Source organism: Anomalospiza imberbis, unplaced genomic scaffold (assembly GCF_031753505.1).
Source record: "Anomalospiza imberbis isolate Cuckoo-Finch-1a 21T00152 unplaced genomic scaffold, ASM3175350v1 scaffold_105, whole genome shotgun sequence".
Taxonomy (NCBI): domain Eukaryota; kingdom Metazoa; phylum Chordata; class Aves; order Passeriformes; family Viduidae; genus Anomalospiza; species Anomalospiza imberbis.
In genome coordinates, this window is record NW_027099438.1 from 207,504 (window position 1) to 229,640 (window position 22,137).

Sequence of the window (22,137 nt, forward strand, 5' to 3'; positions counted from 1 at the left end):
ATTTTCACCCAGAATCCCCGGATTTCCCCGGATTTTCACCCAGAATCCCCGGATTCCCCCGGGTTTTCACGCAGAATCCCCAAATTTCCCCGGATTTTCACCCAGAATCCCCGGATTCCCCCGGGTTTTCACCCAGAATCCCCAAATTTCCCCGGATTTTCACCCAGAATCCCCGGATTTTCACCCAGAATCCCCGGATTTCCCCGGATTCCCCCGGATTCCCCGGCTCTCACAGCAGGGCGCGGTCGGGGCGCGGCAGCCGCGGCGAGAACTCGCTCAGCACCTCCAGGAAGGGCAGATGCAGGGGGAGCCCCCCCGGAATTCCCGGAATTCGGGGCTCCGGGGGCGGCTGCAGCGAGAACTGGATCCCCTCGCTGGGGGGAGACCGGAATGGACCGAAACCCCCCAGAATTCCCCAAAATCCAGCCCAAACCCATCAAAATCCCCCCAAAATCCATCAAAAACACCCCAAAATCCTCCAAAATCCATCACAATTCCCCCAAAATCCATCAGAAACACCCCAAAATCCTCCAAAATCCATCACAATTCCCCCAAAACCCATCAAAAACACCCCAAAATCCATCAAAAACACCCCAAAATCCTCCCAAATCCTCCAAAATCCACCCCAAATCCATCAAAAACACCCCAAAACCCTACAAAATCCAGCCCAAATCCATCCCAAACCCATCAAAAACACCCCAAAATCCACACGAAATCCACCTAAAATCCATCACAATTCCCCAAAATCCTCCCCAAATCCATCAGAAACACCCCAAAATCCTCCAAAATCCTCCCCAAACCCATCAAAAACACCCCAAAATCCATCAAAAACACCCCAAAATCCTCCAAAATCCATCACAATTCCCCCAAAATCCACCAAAAACACCCCTAAATCCTCCAAAATCCACCCCAAATCCACCTGAAATCCACCAAAAACACCCCAAAATCCACCCGAAATCCACCTAAAATCCATCACAATTCCCCCAAATCCACCCCAAACCCATCCAAATCCGTCGAAACGCCCCAAATTTCCCACCCGGGAATCTCGGATTTGCCCCAATTCCATCCTGGAATCTCGGATTTGCCCCAGTTCCACCCGGGAATCTTGGATTTGCCCCAATTCCATCCCGGGAATCTCGGATTTGCCCCAATTCCATCCTGGAATCTCGGATTTGCCCCAGTTCCACCCCGGCTCCGCGGATTTGCCCCAATTCCACCCGGGAATCTCGGATTTGCTCCAGTTCCGGCCCCGGCACCGCGGATTTGCCCCAGTTCAACCCCGGAATCTCGGATTTGCCCCAATTCCATCCGGGAATCTCGCATTTGCCCCAATTCCACCCGGGAATCTCAGATTTGCCCCAATTCCACCCGGGAATCTCAGATTTGCCCCAATTCCATCCTGGAATCTCAGATTTGCCCCAATTCCATCCTGGAATCTCGGATTTGCCCCAGTTCCACCCCGGCTCCGCGGATTTGCCCCAATTCCACCCCGGAATCTCAGATTTGCCCCAATTCCACCCCGGAATCTCGGATTTGCCCCAATTCCCACCCGGGAATCTCGGATTTGCCCCAGTTCCACCCCGGAATCTCGGATTTGCCCCAATTCCACCCCGGAATCTCGGATTTGCCCCAATTCCATCCCAGAATCTCAGATTTGCCCCAGTTCCACCCCGGCTCCGCGGATTTGCCGCAATTCCCGGTTTTCCGCCCCAAACCTGTGCAGCAGCAGCAGCGGCTGCCGGCTCTGCAGCTGCCGGGGGCTGAAGAAGAGCGAGAGGCGCCGGCCCAAATCCCGGATTTCCTGGAATTCCGGGAGCCCCCGGAGCTCGGGGCCCTCCTGGAGCAGCAGCTCCGTGAAAAGCTGGGGGGAAAAAACGGGGGGAAATCCCAAAATCCACAGGAGTTCCCGGAAAATCCACAAGAATTCCGGGAAAATCCACAAAAATCCTGGGAAAAATCACAAAAATTCCAGGGAAATTCTCAAAAATTCTCAGGAAATCCACAAAAATTCTGGGAAAATGGCTCAAAATTTCAGGAAAGTGGCTCAAAACTCCCAGAAAATCCACAAAAATTCTGGGGAAATCCACAAAAATTCTGGGAAAATCCACAAAAATTCCAGCTGGGAAAAACGGACAAAAACCCCCCTGAATTTCCCCTGGGATTCCCGAATCCCCCCGGGATCCCTAACTTGCTGGGCTCCCTGAATTCCTGGGATCCCCAAATTCCCAGGATCCCCGACTTCCCCCGGGATCTCCACATTCCCAGGATCCCTGTGTTCCCACATTCCCGCATTCCCCCGGGATCCGCGGATTCCTGGGATCCCCGCGGATTCCCGGGATCCCCGCGGATTCCCGGGATCCCCGTGCGTTCCCGCGATCCCCCCGTGTTCCCCCGGGATCCCCGCGGATTCCCGGGATCCCCGCGCATTCCCAGGATCCCTGTGCATTCCTGGGATCCCCGCGTGTTCCTGCGTTCCCCACGTTCCCCCGGGATCCCCGCGCGTTCCCGGGATCCCCGCGCGTTCCCCCGGGATCCCTGTGCGTTTCCGGGATCCCCGCGCGTTCCCGCGTTCCCCCGGGATCCCCGCGCATTCCCGGGATCCCCGCGCGGATTCCCGGGATCCGCGCCCTCACCTGCTGCAGGCTGAGCAGCACCGTCCGCGCCCACTCCGGGCGGTCGAGGTCGCGCGTGCAGCGCAGCGTCTCCCGGATGATGTCCCCGAAGTCCCCGGAAAACTGGGAACGCCCAAAAGCCCGGGAAAAATGGGAATGGCGGCGACACAAGAACTCCCGAAAAACCGGGAAGTCCCAGAATTCCCGGGAAAACGGGAACGGCAGAGACGCAATTCCCAGGAAAATGGGAATTCCCAAAATCCTGGAAAATGGGAATGGCAGAGACCCAAAATTCCTGGAAAACTGGGAATGCCCAAAATTCCTGGGAAAATGGGAATGGCAGAGCTCAAACTGTCAGGAAAACGGGAAATTCCCAAAATCCCCAGAAATGGGAATGGGAGAGACCCAAAATTCCCTGGAAAACTGGGAATGCCCAAAATTCCTGGACAACGGGAATGGCACAGCCCAAAATCCCGGGAAAATGGGAAATTCCCAAAATTCCAGGAAAACTGGGAAGGGCAGAGGCCCAGATCCCCAAAAACCCCAAATGCCTGGAATTCCCAAACCCCAGGAACCTCCCAGAATTCCCAAAAATCCTGGAATTCCCAAAATCCCAAGAATCTCGGAATTCCCAAAATTCCCAATTCCCAAATCCCAAAAAATCCCAGTGATCCTGGAATTCCCGGAATTTCCCAACGCCGATAATCCCAGGAACATCCCCGGAATTCCCAGAAAACCCCAGAATTCCTGGATATTCCTGGGATAATTCCCAGATAACTCCCGGACCATTCCCGTAATTCCCGGAAAATTCCCGTATAATCCCTGGATAATTCCCATCATCCCCGTATAATTCTTGTGTAATTCCCAGATATTCCCAGAAATTCCCAAATAACCCAGGAATTCCCATGTAATTCCCAGATAATCCCCAGATAATCCTCGCGTAATTCCCGGACAATCCCCGCATCGTTCCTGTGTCGTTCCCGGATAATTCCCAGGTAATTCCCGGATAATTCCCAGGTAATTCTCAGGTAATTCCCGGATAATTCCCAGGTAAATTCCCGTGTCATTCCCAGGTAATCCCCGGACAATCCCGGTGTTAATTCCCAATATCGTTCCCGTGTCATTCCTGGTGTTAATTCCCGGCGTTAGCTCCCAGTGTTAATTCCCGGTGTTAATTCCGGCGCTGTTCCCAGTGTTAATTCCCAGTGTTAATTCCCGGTGTTAATTCCCAGTGTTAATTCCCGGCGTTAATTCCGGCGCTGTTCCCAGTGTTAATTCCCAGTGTTAATTCCTGGTGTTAATTCCTGGTGCCATTCCCATGCTGTTCCCAACGTTAATTCCCGGTGTTAATTCCGGCGCCCCTCCCGGCGTTAGTTCCCGGTGTTAATTCCTGGCGTTAGTTTCCGGCGTTAGTTCCGGCATTAATTCCCGGCGTTAATTCCCAGCGTTAATTCCCGGCGTTAATTCCCGGCGTTAATTCCCGGCGTTAATTCCCGGTGTTAATTCCCAGCGTTAATTCCCGGCGTTAATTCCCAGCGTTAGTTCCTGGCGCCGTTCCCTAAGTTAATTCCCGGCGTTAATTCCAGCGTTAGTTCCCAGCGTTAGTCCCGGTGTTAGTTCCCGGCGTTAATTCCGGCATTAATTTCTGGCGTTAATTCCCGGCGTTAATTCCCGGTGTTAATTCCCGGCGTCAATTCCAGCGTTAGTTCCCGGCGTTAATTCCGGCGTTAATTCCGGCGTTAACTCCCGGCGCCGCTCGCGTACCGTGCCGTAGTGCTTGAAGACGTCGGCGGCGGCGCGCAGCCGCAGCGCGCCCCGCACCAGCAGCCGGCAGAAGCCGGCCAGCAGCGAGCGGCGCCGCTGCAGCGCCCCCAGCCCGGGCCCGGCCGCCTCTGGAAGGGAAAAGCCGGGAATGCCGGGGGAACGGGGTCGGCGGGCGGAGGGAAAACGGGAACTGCGGCAGGAAGGGCTGGGGCACGGCTCCGAAAGCAACGAAGCTCCGCGTTCGGCAGTCACGGGGTTTTTGGGGAACGCGGGGGATTTCTGGGAGGAGGAATTCCGGGGGAAGTGGGACTGGGGGGGTTGGGGTCACTAGGATGAGGAAAAACGGGAATTCCGGGGGGGGAAAGGCTGGGAAAAGTCTCCGAAATCACAGAAATTCAAGAAGAAAAATGTAAATAAATCCCAAAAAAATCCCCAAAAAAATCCCCAAAATCCCCAGCAGTTCCCCCCAATCCCATCAATCCCCCTCGATCCCATCGATCCCCTCGATCCCATCAATCCCATCATCAATACTCTCAATCCCCTCATCGATCCCATCGATCCCATCAATTCCATCAATCCCATCGATCCCCCCCATTGATCCCCACATCGATCCCATCAATTCCATCAATCCCATCATCAATCCCCTCATCGATTCCATCGATCCCATCATCGATCCCCTCACCGATCCCCCCCATCAATCCCATATCGATCCCATCATCGATCCCCTCATCAATCCCATCGATCCTCCCATCGATCCCATCATCAATCCCATCATCAATCCCCCATCGATCCCATCCTCAATCCCCTCACCGATCCCATCAATCCCCCCATCAATCCCATATCGATCCCCCCATAGATCCCATCATCGATCCCCCATCGATCCCATCATCGATCCCATATCGATTCCATCGATCCCCTCATCCACCCCCCCATCAATCCCATATCAATACCATCATCGATCCCATCATCGATCCCATCGATCCCATCGATGCCATCATCGATCCCCCATCATCGATCCCCCATCAATCCCATCACGGATCCCCCCACGGATCCCTCATCGATCCCATCAATCCCCTCTTCGATCCCCCATCGATCCCACCACGGATCCCATCACGGATGCCCCATCACGGATCCCCCATCGATCCCATCATCAATCCCCCATCGATCCCATCATCGATCCCCCCATTGATCCTCCCGTCGATTCCCCCATCAATCCCATCACGGATCCCCCATCCCGGATCCCCCCCCACGGATCCCCGGGGTCCCCGGGGCTCACCGCGGGGCCGGGGCTGGAACACGAGGTCGAGCAGGGCCAGCCCCAGCTGCGCCTCCAGCGCCGGCTCCGGGCGCAGCCGCAGCCGCGCCTGCGGCAGCCCCGGGCCCAGCAGCAGCAGCAGCTCCTGCAGCGCCTGCAGCGCCTGCGGGCACGGAGCGCGCGCGTCGGCATCGCGCCGCGGCGCTCCGTGGGGGGATTCTTTGCTCGGTTCGGGTTTTCCGGGAATTTCCTGGGGACCCCGGGCGCTTCCGGAATGTTGCAGAGCCCCCAAATCCAGGGAATGCTCCACACCCACCCCAAAATTCCCCCAACGCCCCCAGAATGCTCGGGAAGGTTCCAGACCCTTCCCAGGAACCCCAAAATCCCCCCCGGAATGTTCCAGAACCCCCAAATCTTCCCTGGAATGTTCCGGAACCCCCAAATCTTCCCCGGAATGTTCCAGAACCCCAAAATCCCCCCCCGGAATGTTCCGGAACCCCAAAATCCCCCCTGGAATGTTCAAGAACCCCCAAATCTTCCCTGGAATGTTCCAGAACCCCAAAATCCCCCCCCGGAATGTTCCGGAACCCCAAAATCCCCCCGGAATGTTCCGGAACCCCAAAATCCCCCCCGGAATGTTCCGGAACCCCAAAATCCCCCCGGAATGTTCCAGAATCCCGGAATACTCCAGCCCCCAAACCTCCCCGGAACGTTCCAAATCCACCCTGGGAACCCCCAAAACCCCCTGGAACGCTCCGGAACCCCCCAAAACCCCTGGAATGTTCCGGAAGGTTCCGGACCGTCTCCCTGAGGTCGGGCTCGGGCTCCGAGAGGCAGCTCTGGCACAGGGACAGCAGCAGGGCGGCCCGGGAGCGCAGGGCCTGCAGGTCCCCCTGGAAAAACGGGAATTCCGGGAATTCCGGGAGGAGATTCGGGAATTTGGGGGGAAAATTTGGGGATGTGAGGGATTTAGGGTGGGATTTGGGGTTTTATTGGGATTTTTTTGGGATTTGGGAGCACAGGGACAGCAGCAGGGCGGCCCGGGAGCGCGGGGCCTGCAGGTCCCCCTGGAAAAACGGGAATTCCGGGAGGAGATTTGGGAATTTGGGGCAGAAATTTGGGGATGTGAGGGTTTGGGGTTAGGAATGGGGGATTTGGGGAGGGGATTTGGGGATGGAATTTTGGGATTTGGTGCGAGGAATTTGGGATTTGGGGCGGGGATTTTGGGATTTGGGGCGGGATTTAAGGAATTCAGGGTGGGATCGAGGGAATTTCAGGGAATTCTGGGGGGATTCCAGGGGGATTTTGGGGGGGGGGATGATGAGGATTTGGGAATTTGGGGTTTTTGGGGATTTTGTGGGAATTCTCACCGGGGAGGCTTCGGAGTCGACAACTCGGGAGAGCTCCCAGAAAAAGTGGAAGAAGAGGCACGAGATGGCCGGGACCATCACCTGCAGGGCCCAAAAGGGACAAAAACGGCCAAAAATGGCCCCAAAATGTCCAAAAACGGCCCCCAAATGTCCAAAGATGGCCAAAAATGGGACCAAAATGTCCAAAAATGGGACCCCAATGTCCAAAAATGGCCCCAAATGTCCAAAAATGGCCCCAAAATGTCCAAAAATGGGACCCAAATGTCCAAAAATGGGACCCCAATGTCCAAAAATGGCCCCAAAATGTCCAAAAATGGGACTCAGATGTCCAAAAATGGGACCCCAATGTCCAAAAATGGGACCCAAATGTCCAAAAATGGGACCCCAATGTCCAAAAATGGGACCCAAATGTCCAAAAATGGGACCCAGATGTCCAAAAATGGCCCCAAAATGTCCAAAAATGGCCCCAAAATGTCCAAAAATGGGACCCAAATGCACAAAAACGTCACCACAATGTCCAAAAATGCACAAAAACGTCACCACAATGTCCAAAAACGGCAAAAATGGCCCCGAATGTGACCAAAGTGGCCAAAAACGGCCCCGAATGGTCCAAAATGTCACCAGAACGGCCCCAGGCGCTGCCAGGTGTCCCCAAGGTGTCCCCAGGTGTCACCAAGTGTCCCTGGGATGTCCCCAAGTGTCCCCAGGTGTGATCCCAGGTGTGTCCCCATGTGTCCCCCCAGGTGTCCCCCCCAGGTGTCCCCAGGTGTCACCAGGTGTCCCTGGGATGTCCCCAAAGTGTCCCCAGGTGTGATCCCAGGTGTGTCCCAGGTGTCCCCCCATGCGTCCCCCCAGGTGTCCCCCCCAGGTGTCCCCAGGTGTCCCCAGGTGTCACCAGGTGTCCCTGGGATGTCCCCAAAGTGTCCCAGGTGTGTCCCCAGGTGTGTCCCCCCAGGTGTCCCCCGAGATGTGTCCCCCGGTGTCCCCAGGTGTACCAGGTGTGTACCCAATGTCCCCCCAGATGTCCCACATGTGTCCCCAAGTGTCCCCAGGTGTCCCCCCAGGTGTCCCCAGGTGTGTCTCAGGCGTGTCCCCCCAGCTGTCCCCAGGTGTCCCCCCAGGTGTCCTCAGGTGTCTCAGGTGTGTCCCCCCAGGTGTGTCCCCCCAGGTGTCCCCAGGTGTGTCCCCAGGTGTGTCCCCAGGTGTGTCCCCCAGGTGTGTCCCCAGGTGTGTCCCCAGCTGTCCTCAGGTGTCTCAGGTGTGTCCCCGAGGTGTCCCCAGATGTCCCAGGTGTGTCCCCAGGTGTGTCCCCCCAGGTGTCCCCCGGCGTCCCCAGGTGTACCAGGTGTGTACCCAATGTCCCCCCAGATGTCCCACATGTGTCCCCAAGTGTCCCCAGGTGTGTCCCCCCAGGTATCCTCAGGTCTCTCAGGTGTGTCCCCAGCTGTCCTCAGGTGTCTCAGGTGTGTCCCCCAGGTGTGTCCCCCCAGGTGTCCCCCCAGGTGTCCTCAGGTGTCCCCAGGTGTGTCCCCCCAGGTGTCCCCAGGTGTGTCCCCCAGGTGTCCCCCCAGGTGTCCTCAGGTGTCCCCAGGTGTGTCCCCCAGGTGTGTCCCCAGGTGTCCCCACCTGCGCCGGCACGTTGCCGGTGTCCAGGCCGTGGCGCAGGAGCTGCGAGAGCGGCACGAAGAGACCCCAGGGGGTGAGGTCGTGGTCACTGCGGGGACAGCGGGGACATCAACGGGGATTGGGGACACTTGGGGGACATTGGGGACATCAGCGGGGAATTGGGGACATCAGCGGGGATTGGGGACAACAAGGGGGGATCTGGGGACACTGAGGGGATCTGGGACAGAGGGGGGATCTGGGGACACTGGGGGGACATTGGGGACATCAAGGGGGGATCTGGGGACATCAAGGGGGGATTTGGGGACAGAGGGGACACTGGGGGGGATTTGGGGACACTTGGGGGGGATTTGGGGATAGCAGAGACATTGATGGGGACGTTGGGGGGATCTGGGGGATTGGGGACATTTGGGGACATTGAGGGTTTGGGGGATTTGGGGACATTTGGGGACACTGCAGACAGTGAGGGGGTTGGGGACACTTGGGGACACTTGGGGACATTGAGGGATTTGGGGGTTGGGGACATTTGCAGCCACCCCCTGCCCTTGTGCCCAGTGTCCCCAGATGTCCCCAGATGTCCCCAAATGTCCCCAGGTGTCCCCAGGTGTCCCCGCTGTCACCTGAACAGGACCGAGAGCCTCCTCAGGGTGGCCGCCAGCCCATAAACGTCCTCCTCGTCCGGGGACACGGCCTGGGGGGACAAACGTCACCAAAACGTCCCAGAACATCCCAGAACGCCCCCAAATGTCCCCAAATGTCACCAAATCCCCCCAGAACGTCCCCAGAATGTCCCCAACCCCCCCCAGAATGTCCCCAAAGCCCCAGATGTGCCCAGGTGTGCCCAGGTGTGCGCACCTGGAGCATCTCGCTGACCTGCAGCTGGCACCTGTCCCCAATGTCCCCCAATGTCCCCAATGTCCCCAAAGCCCCCAGGTGTGCCCAGGTGTGCCCAGGTGTGCCCACCTGGAGCATCTCGCTGACCTGCAGCTGGCACCTGTCCCCCAGGCTGTCCCCAATGTCCCCAGGTGTGCCCAGGTGTGCCCACCTGGAGCATCTCGCTGACCTGCAGCTGGCACCTGTCCCCAAATGTCCCCAATGTCCCCAGGTGTGCCCAGGTGTGCCCACCTGGAGCATCTCGCTGACCTGCAGCTGGCACCTGTCCCCCAATGTCCCCAGGTGTGCCCAGGTGTGCCCAGGTGTGCCCAGGTGTGCCCAGATGTCCCCAGGTGTGCCCAGGTGTGCCCAGGTGTGCCCACCTGGAGCATCTCGCTGATCTGCAGCTGGCACCTGTCCCCCAGGCTGTCCCCAATGTCCCCCAATGTCCCCAGGTGTCCCCAGGTGTGCCCAGGTGTGCCCAGGTGTGCCCAGGTGTGCCCAGGTGTGCCCACCTGGAGCATCTCGCTGACCTGCAGCTGGCACCTGTCCCCCAGGCTGTCCCCAATGTCCCCAGGTGTGCCCAGGTGTGCCCAGGTGTGCCCAGGTGTGCCCACCTGGAGCATCTCGCTGACCTGCAGCTGGCACCTGTCCCCAAATGTCCCCAAAGCCCCCAGGTGTCCCCAGGTGTGCCCAGGTGTGCCCAGGTGTGCGCACCTGGAGCATCTCGCTGACCTGCAGCTGGCACCTGTCCCCCAATGTCCCCAATGTCCCCAAATGTGCCCAGGTGTGCCCAGGTGTGCCCAGGTGTGCCCACCTGGAGCATCTCGCTGACCTGCAGCTGGCACCTGTCCCCCAGGCTGTCCCCCAGGCGGCTCCGGGCGATGTCCCCGAGGCCGTGCAGCGGCAGCTCCGGCTCGCAGAGCGCCCGGAGCGCGCGCGACGCGGCCGACAGCGCCGGGAAGGGCTGGGAGTGCTTCCCGAAAACCTCCAGGATGCGCCCCAGAACCTGCTCCAGGCACTGGGAACGGGACTGGGATGGACTGGGAGCACTGGGAATGGGAACTGGGAGGGACTGGGAGCACTGGGAACGGGACTGGGATGGACTGGGAGCACTGGGAGCACTGGGAATGGGAACTGGGAGGGACTGGGAGGGACTGGGAATGGGACTGGGATGGACTGGGAGCACTGGGAGCACTGGGAGCACTGGGAATGGGAACTGGGAGGGACTGGGAGCACTGGGAATGGGAACTGGGAGGGACTGGGAGCACTGGGAATGGGACTGGGACGGATTGGGAGCTCTGGGAACGGGACTGGGAGCACTGGGAATGGGACTGGGAGGGACTGGGAGCAATGGGAATGGGAACTGGGATGGACTGGGAGCACTGGGAATGGGAACTGGGAGGGAACTGGGATGGACTGGGATGGACTGGGAGCACTGGGATGGACTGGGATGGACTGGGATGGACTGGGATGGACTGGGAGGGACTGGGAATGGAAACTGGGAGGGACTGGGAATGGAAACTGGGATGGACTGGGATGGACTGGGATGAACTGGAATGGACTGGGATGGACTGGGAGGGACTGGGAGGGACTGGGAATGGGACTGGGATGAACTGGGATGGACTGGGAATGGGACTGGGATGGACCGGGATGGACTGGGATGGACTGGGAGGGACTGGGATGGACTGGGAATGGGACTGGGATGGACTGGGATGAACTGGGATGGACTGGGATGGACTGGGAGCACTGGGAGCACTGGGAGGGACTGGGATGGACCGGGACTGGGACCGGGAGGCCCCGGGGGTGGCCACTGGTCCGTACTGGTCCGTACTGGTCCGTACTGGCCCCACCTTCTCCGTGCGCGCCGTGCGGGACGAGCCCAGCTCCAGGTGCTGCAGCAGCTCCAGCAGCGCCGCCACCGCCTCGGGCTCGGCGGAGAACTGGGCCGGAAAACGGGAATTTGGGAAAAACGGGAATTGGGGCGGGGGCGGGGGGGTGGGAAAGTTGGGGAAAATCCGGAGTTTGAAGGGGGGAAATGGGAATTTCCCACGGGAAAAAGGGAACGCGAGGAGGAAAATGGCAATTTTAGGGAGGAAAAGGAATTTTAGGGGGAAAAAAGAAGAATTTCAGGGAAAAGAAATACATTTCAGGGAAAACCAAAAGATTCAAGAGAGATTTCTTGGGATTAGAATAGGAAAAATGAGAATTTAAGGAAAAAACCCAGGGATGTGAGGAAAACCAGGAATTTTAGGGGGAAAAAAACCAGGAATTTTGCAGGAAAAATGGCAATTTCAGGGGAAAACAGCCAGGAATTCTGAGGGAAAACCAAGAAAAAAATCGGCTCCAATCCCCCCCAGTTCCTAAAAACCCCGAAAATCCCAACTCCCGACGTTCCCGACGCCGGGACTCCCAGAATTCCGGGAATTCCGGCCGTTCCTCACCTTCTCCAGCAGCTGGGGCAGCACCGGGATCAGGCTCCGGCTGAGCCGCGCCCGCTCCTCGCGCTGCTCCCGCGGAGACGCCTGCGGCAGCGGGAACGGGGCTGGAATTCCCCAATTCCCGAAATTCCAGGGGTCCTGAACCCCAAACACCCGGGATTCCCGAAATTCCAGGGGTCCGGAACCCCAAACACCCGGGATTCCCAAAATTCCAGGGGACCTGAACCCCAAACCCCAGGGATTCCTGAAATTCCAGGGGACCTGAACCCCAAACCCCAGGGATTCCTGAAATTCCAGGGGTCCTGAACCCCAAACTCCCGGGATTCCCGAAATTCCAGGGGACCTGAACCCCAAACTCCCGGGATTCCCGAAATTCCAGGGGTCCTGAACCCCAAACACCCGGGATTCCCAAAATTCCAGGGGTCCTGAACCCCAAACACCCGGGATTCCCAAAATTCCAGGGTCCTGAACCCCAAAAACCCGGGATTCCCAAAATTCCAGGGGTCCTGAACCCCAAACCCTGGGATTCCCAAAATTCCAGGGGTCCTGAACCCCAAACCCTGGGATTCCCAAAATTCCAGGGGTCCTGAACCCCAAACCCTGGGATTCCCAAAATTCCAGGGGTCCTGAACCCCAAACCCTGGGTTTCCCAAAATTTCCCCAATTCCTCCAATTTCAGGAGCTCCTGAAACCCAAAAACCGCAGAATTCCCAAAATTCCAGGAGTTTCTGAAGCCCAAAAACCCTGGAATTCCCAAAATTCCGGGAGGTCCTGACCTCCCAAAAAGCCCAGAATTCCCAAAATTCCCCCGATTCCAGGAACTCCCTGGCCCCTAAAACCCCCAGAATTCCCAAAAATTCCCCAATTCCAGGAGCTCCTGAACCCCAAAAATCCCCAGAATTTCCCCAATTCTCCACCCCAAAGTTCCTGGAATTCCCGACTCCCGAATTCCCCAAAATCCCTGGAATTTTCCCCGGAATTCCCAAAAATTCCCCGAGAATTCCCGTTTTTCTTCACCTTCCGGGCCGGGCCGCGCCCCACCGGGGGCTGTCCCTGGCAGAGCCGGAGCGCGCTGGAGCTCAGGATCTGCACCAGGGCCTGCTCCTCCTGGAACGGCAGCGCTGGAAACCAGTAAAAACCAGTATAAACCAGTATGGACCGGTACGGACCAGTATAAACCAGTATAAACCAGTATAGACTGGTATAAACCAGCATAAACCAGTATTGACCAGTATAGACCAGTGAGCGCTGGAGCTCAGGATCTGCACCAGGGCCTGCTCCTCCTGGAACGGCAGCGCTGGAAACCAGTAAAAACCAGTATAAACCAGTATGGACCGGTACGGACCAGTATAAACCAGTATAAACCAGTATAAACCAGCATAGACCGGTATAAACCAGTATAGACCAGTATAGACCAGTGAGCGCTGGAGCTCAGGATCTGCACCAGGGCCTGCTCCTCCTGGAACGGCAGCGCTGGAAACCAGTAAAAACCAGTATAAACCAGTATGGACCGGTATGGACCAGTATAAACCAGTATAGACCAGCATAGACCGGTATAAACCAGTATAAACCAGTATAGACCAGTGAGCGCTGGAGCTCAGGATCTGCACCAGGGCCTGCTCCTCCTGAAATGGCAGCCCTAGAAACCAGTAAAAACCAGTATAAACCAGTATGGACCGGTACGGACCAGTATAAACCAGTATAAACCAGCATAGACCGGTATAAACCAGTATAGACCAGTATAGACCAGTGAGCGCTGGAGCTCAGGATCTGCACCAGGGCCTGCTCCTCCTGGAACGGCAGCGCTGGAAACCAGTATAAACCAGTATAAACCAGTATAAACCAGTATGGACCGGTACAGACCAGTATAAACCAGTATAGACCAGCATAGACCGGTATAAACCAGTGCAGACCAGTATAAACCAGTACAGACCAGTATAAACCAGTACAGACCAGTATAAACCAGTGCAGACCAGTAAAAACCAGTATGGACCAGTACAGACCAATAAAAACCAGCATAGACCAGTACAGACCAGTATGGACCCGTCCCAATCCGTCCCAGTCCCATTCCCAGTCCATCCCAGTCCGTCCCAGTCCGTCCCAGTCCCATTCCCAGTCCCATTCCCAGTCCATCCCAGTCCGTCCCAGTCCGTCCCAGTCCCATTCCCAGTCCCATTCCCAGTCCGTCCCAGTCCGTCCCAGTCCGTCTCAGTCCCATTCCCAGTCCATCCCAGTCCCATTCCCAGTTTATCCCAGTCCGTCCCAGTCCATCCCAGTCCCTCCCAATCTGTCCCAGTTTGTCCCAGTCCCATTCCCAGTCCATCCCAGTCCGTCCCAGTCCCATTCCCAGTCCGTCCCAGTCCATTCCCAGTCCGTCCCAGTTTGTCCCAGTCCCATTCCCAATTTATCCCAGTCCGTCCCAGTCCATCCCAGTCTGTCCCAGTCCCATTCCCAGTTTATCCCAGTCCATCCCAGTCCCGTTCCCAGTCCCATTCCCAGTTTGTCCCAGTCCCATTCCCAGTCCGTCCCAGTCCATCCCAGTCCATCCCAGTCCGTCCCAGTCCCATTCCCAGTCCGTCCCAGTCCCATTCCCAGTCCATCCCAGTCCCGTTCCCAGTCCCATTCCCAGTTTGTCCCAGTCCCATTCCCAGTCCGTCCCAGTCCATCCCAGTCCGTCCCAGTCCCATTCCCAGTTTATCCCAGTCCCTCCCAGTCCCTCCCAGTCCCTCCCAGTCCCTCCCAGTCCGTCCCAGTACCGTTCCCAGTCCGTCCCAGTCCGTCCCAGTCCCGTACCGGTCCCGCTCTGCAGCAGCAGCGCCGTGGCCGCGTCCCAGTCGCGCAGGCGGCTCCCGGCGCAGTCCCACAGGGAATCCACCAGGTACGCGGCGTGCTCGTGCAGCTGGGGGGGATTGGGATCGAATCCCGGCATTCCCAAAAAAATTCCCAAAAAATTCCATCCAAATTCGCCCAAAATTCCCTCAAAAACCCCAAAATTTCCCTCAAAAACCCCAAAAATCCCATCAGACACCCCCAAAATCCCATCAGACACCCCCAGGGACGCGGCGTGTTTGCGCAGCTGAGGGAATTTGGGAAAATTTGGGATCAAATCCCAAAAAGTCACGGAATTGCCAAAAATCCCTGAATTTGGGCGGAATTCCCAAAAAATTACGTAAAAAAACCCCAAGAATTCCTCCCAAAATCCCCAAATTCCCTTCAAACCCCACAATGTTCCCAAAATCCCCCAGAATCGCCAAATTTCCTCAAAAACCCGAAATTTCCTCTGAAAATCCCCCAAATCCCCAAAATTCCCCCCAAAATGCCCGGATATTCCCCCAAATTTCCCCCCGAAACCCAAATTCCCCCCAAAATCCCTAAATTTTCCCCCAAATTTTCCCCGAAATCCCCGGATTTCCCCCCACATTTCCCCCAAATGCCCGGATTCGGCCCCCGATTTCCCGATTTCCCCCAAATCCTGGATTTTCCCCAGATTTCCCCGGATTTGGCCCGATCTCCCCTGATTTCCCTGGATTTGGCCCTGATTTCCCCGGATTTGGCCCCAATCTCCCCAGATTTCCCAGATTTCCCCCAAATCCCCGGATTTGGCCCCAATCTCCCCGGATTTCCCCGGATTTGGCCCCGATTTCCCGGATTTGGCCCCGATTTCCCTGGATTTCCCCGATTTCCCCGGATTTGGCCCCGACTCCCCGGAATTCCCCGATCTCCCGGATTTCCTCGATTTCCCCGGATTTGGCCCCAATCTCCCCCGATTTCCCCGGATTTGGCCCCAATTTCCCCGGATTTGGCCCCGATCTCCCCGGAATTCCCCGTATTTCCCCGGATTTGGCCCCAATTTCCCCGGATTTGGCCCCGATCTCCCTGGATTTCCCTGATTTGGCCCCGATTTCCCTGGATTTGGCCCCGATTTCCCCGGATTTGGCCCCAATCTCCCCGAATTTCCCCGGATTTGGCCCCGATCTCCCCGGATTTCCTCGATTTCCCCGGATTTGGCCCCGATCTCCCCGGATTTCCCCGGATTTGGCCCCGATCTCCCCGGATTTCCCCGGATTTGAACCCGATCTCCCCGGATTTCCTCGATTTCCCCGGATTTGGCCCCGATCTCCCCGGATTTGGCCCCGATCTCCCCGGATTTCCCCGGATTTGGCCCCGATCTCCCCGGATTTCCCCGATTTCCCCGGATTTGGCCCCGACTCTCCCCGGATTTTCCCCGGATTTGGCCCCAATCTCCCCCGATTTCCCCGGATTTGGCCCCAATTTCCCCGGATTTGGCCCCGATCTCCCTGGAATTCCCCGGATTTCCCCGGATTTGGCCCCAATTTCCCCGGATTTGGCCCCGATCTCCCACCTGCGCCTGCAGGAAGAAGCCGGCCAGGCGCCGCAGGAAGCTCCGGTTGTCGTCGGCGCCGTCCCCGAAGCGGCCGGGATCCAGGAGCCTGGAAACGGGGAGAAAAATGGGGGAGAACGGGAAAAACCGGGGAAAACGGGGGGAAACGGGGAAAAACGGGTGGAAAACGGGGAAAAAATGGGAGGAAAATGGGGAAAAAACGTGGAGAAAATGGGAAAAAATGGGGAGAAGATGGGAAAAATGGGGAGAAAATGGGGGGAAAACGGAAAACTGAGGGAAAAAGGAAAAAAATTGGGAAAAACGGGGGAGAAATGGAGGAAAACGTGGAGTAATGGGAAAAAATGGGGAAAATTTGGGAAAATGGAGAGAAAACGGCCAAAATGGGGGAAAATTACACAGAAAAGGGAGAAAGACGTGGAAAAATGGGATTGGGATGGGGAAAAGAAACTGGGGAAAATGGGGGAAGAAATAGGGAAAAGTGAGGCAAAACCGGGGAAAATGGGAAGAGAATGGGGTAAAACTGGGAAAGTGGGATTGGGATGGAGAAAAATGGGAGGAAATTGGGGGGAAATGGGGGAAAATGGAGAAAAATGGGATTTGGGGTGAGGAAAATCGGGGGGAATTGGGGGAAAATCAGATTGGAGAGAGGGAAAAAAACGGGGAAAATGGGAAAAAAGGAAAAAAAAAAACGGGATGGGAGAGAGGAAAACCGGGAAAATGGAAAAAAAAAGGAACTAAACGGGGATGGGAGGGAGAAAACTCGGGAAAAACAAGAGCCCCCTCCGCCCTTTCCCGAGGGATTGGGAAGGGCCGGGATGAGAAATCCTGGGATGAGAAAATCTGGGATGAGGAAATCCTGGGATGGGAAATCCCAGCTGTTGGGAGGGCCCCGGAGCCGATTCCCAGAAAATTCCCCCGGGACCGGGAGGGGGATGGGACTCCGAGGATTGGGGCTGGAATTCCCAGAGTCTGGGGCTGGAATTCCCAGGGATTGTGGGGCTGGAATTCCCAGAGTCTGGGGCTGGAATTCCCAGAGTTTGGGGTCAGAATTCCCAGAGTTTGGGGCTGGAATTCCCAGGGATTGTGGGGCTGGAATTCCCAGAGTCTGGGGCTGGAATTCCCAGAGTTTGGGGTCAGAATTCCCAGAGTTTGGGGCTGGAATTCCCAGGGATTGTGGGGCTGGAATTCCCAGAGTCTGGGGCTGGAATTCCCAGAGATTGGGGCTGGAATTCCCAGGGATTGTGGGGCTGGAATTCCCAGAGACTGGGGCTGGAATTCCCAGGGGTTGTGGGGCTGGAATTCCCAGGGATTGTGGGGCTGGAATTCCCAGAGACTGGGGCTGGAATTCCCAGGGGTTGGGGCTGGAATTCCCAGGGATTGTGGGGCTGGAATTCCCAGAGTCTGGGGCTGGAATTCCAGAGATTGGGGCCGGAATTCCCAGGGGTTGGGGCTGGAATTCCCAGAGTCTGGGGCTGGAATTCCCAGAGTTTGGGGTCAGAATTCCCAGGGTTTGGGGCCGGAATTCCCGGAGTTTGGGAAGGAATTTTGGGAAGGAATTCCAGGATTTGAGGTGGAAATTCCGATACTTTGGGTGGGAATTCCAGGGTTTTTTTGTGAGAATTCCCAGCTTTTGGGCAGGAATTCCGGGATTTTGGGCAGGAATTCCAGGATTTTGGGCAGGAATTCCGGGATTTGGGGTGGGAATTCCAGGATGTTGGGCGGGAATTCCGGGATTTGGGGCGGGAATTCCGGGATCTGGGGCGGGAATTCCGGGATCTGGGGCGGGAATTCCGGGATTTTCACCTCTGGAACAGGAAGCTGCCGGCAGCCGTGGCCAGGGCGCGGCTGGAGACGAAAACCACGGGGAAGATGCTCTGGCAATCCTCGGGGGACAGAGCCTCCTCCAGGTTCCTGGAAATCAGGCCGGGAATGCCGGGAACGCCGGGAATGCCGGGCTCCTGAGTCCCCAGTTCCCACTTTTCCCGCTCCAAAACTCCCAAAAAATCCGGGATTCTGGGCACTCCCAGACGCCAACTCCTGCTCCCTGCTCCCAAATTCCCGATTTTCCCCCATTCCCAACCCCTCTTCCCCCAAATTCCCAGGGATTCCCAGGAATTTTGGGAATTCTGGGACTCCTGGATCCCCAATTCCCCTCCCCTACCTCCAAATTCCCAGAAATTGGGGATTTCGGGCACTCCCGGACCCGAAATTCCCGATTTTCCCCCATTCCCAACCCCTTCCCCGCCAGGATTTCCCCAGATCCCCAGGAATTCCCAGGAATTTTGGGAATTCTGGGACTCCTGGACCCCAATCCCGAATCTCCCACCCCCAAACTCCCCCGAACTCCAGGAATTTGGGGCTCCCCAGCCCCACTCCAGCCCCCCCTTCCCATTTTTCCCAATTCCTGGAATTCCCGGGGCTCCAATTCCCGAAATTCTGAGCTCAGAATTTGGATGAAGCCATGGGAATTTGGCTCTTCCAGGGGCCACGCCCAAATTTCCTCATTTTTAATTGGGGAAAAAAAAACCCAAAAATTCCAAAAATTCCCTCCCAAATTCCCCTCCTGAGCTCCAGAAAATCCCCTGCAATTTTGGGATCCCCCCAGGAACCCCCAAATCCCTGATCCCAAATCCCAAACTTCCCCCCCCACATTCCCAATTTCCCCATCCCAAACTGGCAATCCCAAATTCCCCATTTCCTCATCCCAGATTCCCCATTTCCCACCCCAAATTCCCAATTTCCAAATCTCCAAATCCCAAATTCCCAATCCCAAACCCCCAAATTTCCAGTTTCCCTCATCCCAGATTCCCAATCTCAAATCCAATTCTCCAATCCCAAATCCCAAATTTCCAGATCCCAAATTCCCAAATCCCAAATTCCCAAACTCCCAATTTCCCAGTTTCCCACCCCAACTCCCAAATTCCGACCCCAAACCCCAAATCTCCGGTTCCTAGACCCCAAATTCCCCAATCCCCAATTCCCCAGTTTCCCACCCCAAATCCCAAATCCCCTCATCCCAGGTTCCCAAATTCCCAAATCCCAAATCCCCAATCCCAAATCCCCAATTCCCAATTCCCCAATCCCCAAATTCCCAATCCCCAATCCTCAAATCCCCAATCCCCCAATCCCCAATCCCCGGTTCCCCAAATCCCCAAATCCCCAATTCCCAATTCCCCAATTCCCAAATCCCCAATTCCCGGTTTGGGGGTTCGTACCTGTCCAGCTCCCTGAGCAGCCTCAGCGCCTCCAGCGCCACCTCGGGCTCCTTGTCGTGAGCCATGGCCACCAGCCGGGCCTGCGAGCCCAGAATTCCCGAAATCCCACAATTCCAACAGCTCCACGACTCCCAAAATCCCGCAATTCCCGAGCCATGGCCACCAGCCGGGCCTGCGAGCCCAGAATTCCCAAAATCCCACAATTCCAACAGCTCCACGACTCCAAAAACCCCAAAAACCAACAAAAATCCCGCAATTCCCACAATTCCCGAACCATGGCCACCAGCCGGGCCTGCAAGCCCAGAATTCCCAAAATCCCACAATTCCTGAGCCATGGCCACCAGCCGGGCCTGCGAGCCCAGAATTCCCGAAATCCCACAATTCCAACAGCTCCACGACTCCCAAAACCCCCAAAAACAAACAAAATTCCACAATTCCCGAGCCATGGCCACCAGCCGGGCCTGCGAGCCCAGAATTCCCAAAATCCCACAATTCCTGAGCCATGGCCACCAGCCGGGCCTGCGAGCCCAGAATTCCCGAAATCCCACAATTCCAACAGCTCCACGACTCCCAAAAACCCCAAAACCCCCCAAAACCAACAAAATCCACAATTCCCGAGCCATGGCCACCAGCCGCGCCTGCGAGCCCAGAATTCCCAAAATCCCACAATTCCAACAGCTCCACGACTCCCAAAAACCCCAAAAACCAACAAAATCCCGCAATTCCCACAATTCCCGAGCCATGGCCACCACCTGGGGCTGCAGCTCCCAACATCCCAAAAACCCCAGAATTCCAACAGTTCCCAAAATTCCACAATGCCCAAAAACCCCAGAATTCCAACAGTTCCCAAAAATCCAACAATCCCACAATTCCCAAAGATCCCACAATTCCCAAAATCCCCACAATTCCCACAATTCCCGAGCCATGGCCACCAGCCGGGGCCATGAGCCCAGAATTCCCAACGTTCCCAAAATCCCACAATTCCCATTTCCCCCCATTTTTTCCCATTTTTTTCCCAGTTTTCCCCATCTGTTGCCCCATTCCCCCCCATTTTCCAATCATTTCCCCCACTTTTTCCCATTTTCCCCATTTATTCACATTTTTCCCCAATTTCCCGTTTTCCCCAATTTTCCCCCTTTTCCCCCATTTTCCCCCATTTCCCCCCAATTTCTCCAATTTCCCCCCATTTCCCCCCATTTTCCCCATTTCTCCCAGTTTTCCCCCCATTTCCCCCCCATTTTTTCCCGTTTCCCCCCCATTTTTCCCATTTTCCCCCATTTTTTCCCCCCATTTTTCCCATTTTCCCCCCATTTTTCCCATTTTTTTTCCCGTTTCCCCCCCATTTTTTCCCGTTTCCCCCCCATTTTTTCCCATTTCCCCCCCCCCGTTTTTCCCATTTTTTCCCCATTTCCCCCCATTTTTTTCCCGTTTCCCCCCCCCCATTTTTTCCCATTTTTTCCCCCATTTCCCCCCATTTTTTCCCGTTTCCCCCCCGTTTTTCCCACCTTGAACCTCTCGGTGAAGAGCTCCAGGTTCGGGGCCATCTCCGGATTTCTGTAAATTCCCTGCAGGGCCCGGACGCAGCGCAGCCGAACCTCCCCGTGCTGGGAGGCAAAAATCGGGAATTCAGGGCCCAAATCCCAAAAAAATCGGGAATTCAGAGCCCAAATCCCAAAAAATCGGGAATTCAGGGCCCAAATCCCAAAAAATCGGGAATTCAGGGCTCAAATCCCAAAAAATTGGGAATTCAGAGCCCAAATCCCAAAAAGTCGGGAATTCAGGGCTCAAATCCCAAAAAATCAGGCATTCAGAGCCCAAATCCCCAAAAAAATTGGGAATTCAGGACCCAAATCCCAAAAAAAATCGGGAATTCAGGGCCCCAATTCCCAAAAAAATGAAAACTCAGGAGCCTAAATCCCAAAAAATCAGTACCTGAGCTGGCGGTCAATCAGGAAAGGTCCCGGGATTTCCCCAATTTTATTGGGATTTTCCCCATTTTTATTGGCATTTTTCCCATTTTTATTGGGATTTTCCCCATTTTTATTGGGATTTTTCCCATTTTTATTGGATTTTCCCCATTTTTCCGGGATTTTTCCCGTTTTTTCCCCGTTTCCTGCCCACCTTGTCGTGCAGGGTCCAGCCCAGGTACTTGAGGTGGCTGTCGGTCAGGAAGGATCCCGGGATTTCCCCGTTTTTCCCCATTTTTATTGGGATTTTCCCCATTTTTATTGGGATTTTCCCCATTTTTACTGGGATTTTCCCCATTTTTATTGGGATTTTCCCCATTTTTCCGGGATTTTTCCGGGATTTTTCCCGTTTTTTCCCCGTTTCCCGCCCACCTTGTCGTGCAGGGTCCAGCCCAGGTACTTGAGGTGGCTGTCGGTCAGGAAGGATCCCGGGAATCTCCGCACCCACAGCCCGAGCTCCTCCATGCAGATCCCGCGGATCTCGGGCACCACGTCCCTGCCCCCAGAGCGCCGGGATCAGCCCCAGAATCCCAAAAAAATCCCCCCAAAAAATCCCGAAAACATCCCCCCAAAATCCCAAATGCCAGAAAATCCTCCCAAAATCCAGCACATCTCCCCAAAATCCCACTAAAATCCCCCAAAATCCCAAAAAAA

General features: G+C 56.1%; 3 protein-coding genes and 1 long non-coding RNA gene across 4 annotated transcripts in view; all 4 read right to left on the minus strand.

The window, feature by feature from the left end:
• Positions 1-335: 335 nt before the first annotated feature.
• Positions 336-4,436, minus strand: LOC137465713 (uncharacterized). Its single transcript, XR_010994804.1, has 4 exons — positions 4,377-4,436; positions 2,634-2,735; positions 1,716-1,861; positions 336-374 (listed from the first exon to the last, which is right to left on the minus strand). It is a non-coding gene; the product is annotated as an uncharacterized lncRNA (long non-coding RNA).
• A 1,064-nt stretch (positions 4,437-5,500) lies between these two features.
• LOC137465728 (cohesin subunit SA-3-like) lies at positions 5,501-9,325 on the minus strand. The gene is made up of 5 exons (XM_068177771.1): positions 9,245-9,325; positions 8,628-8,715; positions 7,002-7,082; positions 6,432-6,524; positions 5,501-5,794 (listed from the first exon to the last, which is right to left on the minus strand). The coding sequence occupies exons 3-5, from the start codon at positions 7,077-7,079 to the stop codon at positions 5,501-5,503; spliced, it is 465 nt and encodes a 154-aa protein (XP_068033872.1). The 5' UTR covers positions 7,080-7,082; positions 8,628-8,715; positions 9,245-9,325.
• Positions 9,326-9,839: 514 nt separating this feature from the next.
• The window catches only part of LOC137465714 (mediator of RNA polymerase II transcription subunit 11-like), an 89,882-nt gene continuing 77,584 nt past the window's right edge, over positions 9,840-22,137 (minus strand). The window contains exon 4 of the mRNA XM_068177760.1: positions 9,840-9,855. The gene's annotated coding sequence lies outside the window, so the exon portion shown is untranslated. The remainder of the gene's footprint in view (positions 9,856-22,137) is intronic.
• On the minus strand, positions 18,097-21,980 carry LOC137465731 (putative STAG3-like protein 2). The gene is made up of 4 exons (XM_068177774.1): positions 21,856-21,980; positions 21,022-21,120; positions 19,517-19,596; positions 18,097-18,212 (listed from the first exon to the last, which is right to left on the minus strand). Exons 1-4 carry the CDS (start codon positions 21,946-21,948, stop codon positions 18,101-18,103), a joined length of 384 nt encoding a protein of 127 aa, XP_068033875.1. The 5' UTR covers positions 21,949-21,980; the 3' UTR covers positions 18,097-18,100.

What these genes read in the sequence shown, in the direction of transcription:
- LOC137465728 (XM_068177771.1), bottom strand. Translation starts at nt 7,079, where the DNA reads ATGGTCCCGGCCATCTCGTGCCTCTTCTTCCACTTTTTCTGGGAGCTC. An exon ending in TCGACTCCGAAGCCTCCCCG is followed by an intron (nt 6,525 to 7,001) that starts GTGAGAATTCCC and finishes CCGTTTTTCCAG; the next exon opens with GGGGACCTGCAGGCCCTGCG. An exon ending in AGCCCGACCTCAGGGAGACG is followed by an intron (nt 5,795 to 6,431) that starts GTCCGGAACCTT and finishes CCGTGCCCGCAG; the next exon opens with GCGCTGCAGGCGCTGCAGGA.
- LOC137465731 (XM_068177774.1), bottom strand. Translation starts at nt 21,948, where the DNA reads ATGGAGGAGCTCGGGCTGTGGGTGCGGAGATTCCCGGGATCCTTCCTG. An exon ending in GCTGGACCCTGCACGACAAG is followed by an intron (nt 21,121 to 21,855) that starts GTGGGCGGGAAA and finishes TTTGCCTCCCAG; the next exon opens with CACGGGGAGGTTCGGCTGCG. An exon ending in CTGCTCAGGGAGCTGGACAG is followed by an intron (nt 18,213 to 19,516) that starts GTACGAACCCCC and finishes CCTGATTTCCAG; the next exon opens with GAACCTGGAGGAGGCTCTGT.